Source organism: Cryptomeria japonica, chromosome 2, assembly GCF_030272615.1.
Source record: "Cryptomeria japonica chromosome 2, Sugi_1.0, whole genome shotgun sequence".
Lineage (NCBI taxonomy): Eukaryota > Viridiplantae > Streptophyta > Pinopsida > Cupressales > Cupressaceae > Cryptomeria > Cryptomeria japonica.
Window position 1 is genome coordinate 260,177,667 of NC_081406.1, and position 3,845 is coordinate 260,181,511.

Genomic DNA, 3,845 nt, shown 5'->3' on the forward strand with positions numbered 1-3,845 from the left:
TGATTTAGAGGTTTTATTTCAATCATGTTTGTATCCTTTTAACTAGATGCAAAATTTATTTAAAGCTATTACTTCTCCTTTAAGACCTTTGTAGCATAAAAAACATCATTTTCTATATAGCCTATCAGTGGACCTCGTGTAATTTTTTATATTAAATCAAGAAATCCACTTCCTTATTGCACAAATGTATACAAAAAATAAACAAAAAAAATAATAATTAAACTTTTTCGACATCCCCATTGCACACCAAGATGCAGTTGCTAATTTTAATGATATAAAACACACAAAATCTAAGAAACTAATGAAAACACAAGCGAAAATAATAACATTAAACAACACAATTAAAAAATTGTGTTTTTGGCAGAGCATTCTAGTTAAAAGAAGACGACATCCAAAAAAACATAGGCCTCACACAGGCACAAGATGAGTCAGTGCATCTGGTACACCCACTTTCAATGTTCATCTATATCTCTCTCAACAGACTACTGTTTTCCTCTGATTTCACTTTGTGGGCATTGAAACCAAAGGCTAAAACATGTCCTCGTTGGAATTTGATGAAATGGCAGTGTCTGAGAGAGGACCAGACTTGGACATTGTAATTGCAGGTGGGGGATTGGCAGGTTTGTCTCTTGCGCTTGCCCTTCAACACAGAAATGTCGAAGCCCATGTCTTCGAATATCACCCATATTTTAAGGCTGATACGGCCACTGCAATAGGCATTGGTCCCAATGGTGTCACTGCTCTTGAAGGGATTAAGTCTGGCTTGAGCTCCATCATCTCCCAAGCAGGCTCTTACACAAATAATATCAAGCTCACCTATTTTAGAGACGGGAAGGAAGATCCGCCTAGAATAACAAACGTGCCGCCCAAGAAATATATTACTGTTAGGTGGAAATCTGTGCAGGAAATCTTGGCAAGTTTAGTGGATAACAAAAGAATTGTTTTCTCCCATAAGCTTATAGGGTATCGGCCTTCAAAGGTCTGTGTCTCTTGTTCTTGCTCTGTTTTTGTTGTAATTTCCCCAGAAAATGTTTGATTACATATTGTATGCAATTGCAGGGCGGTGTTGAGGCCTATTTTAGATGTGGAAATGCCTTGGATAGAATTAAAGTTGTGTGGACTAAGCTTTTAATTGGAGCAGATGGAATATGGTCTGCTGTAAGAAAACAGATGGTGGGGGATTCTCCAAGGTACCTCAATTTGGTGCATTGGAATGCACTGCTGTACAACCCAGATCTCAAGTAAGCATTAGAGTTAGTTATGATTATGTATTGCAACGGATTTGTGTTTTACCCTAACTTGAACATGGGATTTAGCAGAGTTTATAAGGGCATAAAAGAGGGGGAAATTATTGCGCGAACAATGGAGAATATGCAGGCCCATAGCATTATAGCCCATGCAGGTACCCATTTAGCTTTTGGTTAGACCTTTAGGGAACAATGATCTACTGCAAATTTCTCCTTTAATCGCTGAAGAACAGGAGATTTGTTTTGTGGTAGGTTTTTATAGAGGCCCCAAATGGGACTGTTTTCCACACTCCTGGATTTTGATATCATGGCTTAGTTCAGTGGAAAGTTTGAATTTGCAATCCATTTAAACAGGAGAAGTAGCAGTTTTTGTAGCTTTATATGGCTACTAAATTCCTGATTTGATCAACAATTGTAGGGGATTACACTCTTTGGGTTCTTCGTACAAAAGATGAATCAGAAGATCTAGCAAACTCATTGGTAGGAGGACGAGGCGGCATTGGTATCCCTGGTTGTAAAGCTCGCGCTCTTAAACAATTGGATGGGCTTGAAGGATGGGATAGTGTTCGAGAAGTTATTGATGCAACCAGTGAGGACATTATATCAGAAAGAAAGATCATGGACAGGTTGCCCTTAGATAAATGGACTGATGCAGATGGTCATGTCCTGCTCATTGGTGATGGTATTTACTATTTTCCTCTACAATTTTATTTCATTCTTCTTCAAACTCTAATACTCATATGAATAACAGTCCTAATCATGTTGGCTTCCTTCAATGTGAAGCTTGAATTAGTCCTTTAACCCATTTTGGGGGTGGCTTGCTACTTAATTTTTAGGTAGCTTAAGCCCACCTCATAGACAAACTTCATCCAGCAGGTGAAGTTTTTTTTCAGTTACAAAGCTAAAGGAATTGATTGTTTAATGGTTGGTAATGGTGGATTCATTCAGCTGCACATGCTCAGTATGTTGGGCCAGGACAAGGCGCCAGAACTGCTTTTGAAGATGCCCATCAACTCTCCCTTCTTCTTCAACATGTAAGTCACTCATCTTTTACAGAGGAAAGCATTAGAGATGCTGTCAAAAGGTAATTTATCAGAAACAGTGATAATGTTTCATAGATTTAGTGTGAATGAGTTCCTTACATTCAATTGAGATATGTAACAGAATACTACTCGCAGCTTTTGACTGTAAAAGTTTAGCAGGTTTGAAGAGGTAAGAATTCCTCGGATGAAAAAGATGCAGCAGTTTGCAGCCTATTCCACAAGGCTTCCTAAATTTCAACCTGAGTGGTTCCAGAATTTGACAATGGAAGAAAGATTAAGAGTGCATGAGGAATACACGAAATGGGTTTATTCATATCCCAACAAGCAAGAGTGTGACCCAGACTCCATCTTTTTCAAGTGAATATGTTTAAGCTTGGTAAGAGGACCTGATTAAGATTCTTGTCCAGTTAGACCAGATGCTAGAACAGGGCTTGCATTTCTACATCATTAATGATTAGTTTAGGAAGTGCAAAGTAGCAGTCACAATTGGAATGAATGCACCGCCTGTACACCAGTTAATTTGAGATACTGCAGTGAACCCCAAATTAAATAGAATTGCTAAAAGTGAAATCATTTACTAGTAAATATTTTAGACTTCGACAGGGAAGTCATGAATGTGAAAGCATCAAAGTGCAGACTTGTATTTCAGAGTTTACAGTTGTAAAGTTCGGTCAATGATATTTAGATTATTATTTCTTAAAACAAAACCAAGTGAGTCAAATGAAAGATCATGGTCTAAATCTTCTATGGTATCACATAGAATGTCAATCATTTCTTATAAACATTAATCCATGCAGTTGTAATCAATAGCTAGAAGTATTCATTTTTTAAGTATATAATATTTCATTCAATGTATCTTTAAATAAAAATTATAAATGTTTAATTTTTATAAAAATTAATTTAATATTATTGAAAATCAATATATTCTCAATATTTTTTAACAATTAAAGTAACCATCCATGCATAAATATCTATTATCAATGTGCATTCACACTGTTTGACTCATGATTTGCAAAACAATTTAAAATAGATTTCAAAAGTATTTAAATAAATTGATTCATTATAAAGGTCAATAAACTAAATCGTGTTAAATAGCTGTAACAAAATTCAAAATGACTATGATCAATGTAGAGGTCAAGTTGCAAAATGAATAGAGGGGCCAACATTCAAATATATCATTGTGCTCTATATAACGGGTGGAAACCTAAAATAATTGTTCGTTATAAAGGCCCAATGAAAAAAGTACTACATGCAACCATATGTATATACTTAATAAATAAAGTCATGATGACACTCAAGTAAGCCCCTACATGCATATAATGTGTCAACATACAAATGATCTATGAATCCATGAAAGTGCTTGTGGGTTTTCAAGGTGTATAGAATAGTTGTTCCACTATCACAATATGTATCACTCTACTAGATGATGCTCTCCCTCAACAAGCAATAGAGAGAAAAATTAATTTTCATCCACCTCATGTCAATAAATAATAATTAGCCTGTGTCAATATCAAAATATCATAAAAACAAACTATTGATAACAATCAAAATATTA

General features: G+C 35.5%; 1 protein-coding gene across 4 annotated transcripts; it reads left to right on the forward strand.

Annotated features, from left to right (window-relative positions):
• Positions 1–414: 414 nt before the first annotated feature.
• LOC131873624 (zeaxanthin epoxidase, chloroplastic-like) lies at positions 415–3,001 on the forward strand. Of its 4 annotated transcripts, none has more exons than XM_059216568.1 (6): positions 415–979; positions 1,060–1,241; positions 1,317–1,402; positions 1,666–1,929; positions 2,196–2,331; positions 2,426–2,556. In XM_059216568.1, the coding sequence occupies exons 1-6, from the start codon at positions 536–538 to the stop codon at positions 2,430–2,432; spliced, it is 1,119 nt and encodes a 372-aa protein (XP_059072551.1). In that variant the 5' UTR covers positions 415–535; the 3' UTR covers positions 2,433–2,556. The 4 variants fall into 4 exon arrangements, with proteins under 4 accessions (XP_059072551.1, XP_059072549.1, XP_059072552.1 ...); XM_059216566.1 differs by having other exon boundaries at positions 416–979; positions 2,450–3,001; XM_059216569.1 differs by having other exon boundaries at positions 416–979; positions 2,196–2,281; positions 2,450–2,822.
• Positions 3,002–3,845: the final 844 nt, after the last annotated feature.

Coding starts and splice junctions, on each gene's coding strand:
- LOC131873624 (XM_059216566.1), top strand. CDS start 536: ATGTCCTCGTTGGAATTTGATGAAATGGCAGTGTCTGAGAGAGGACCA. Junction 980..1,059: donor TAGGGTATCGGCCTTCAAAG/GTCTGTGTCTCT, acceptor ATGCAATTGCAG/GGCGGTGTTGAGGCCTATTT. Junction 2,332..2,449: donor ATTAGAGATGCTGTCAAAAG/GTAATTTATCAG, acceptor AAAGTTTAGCAG/GTTTGAAGAGGTAAGAATTC.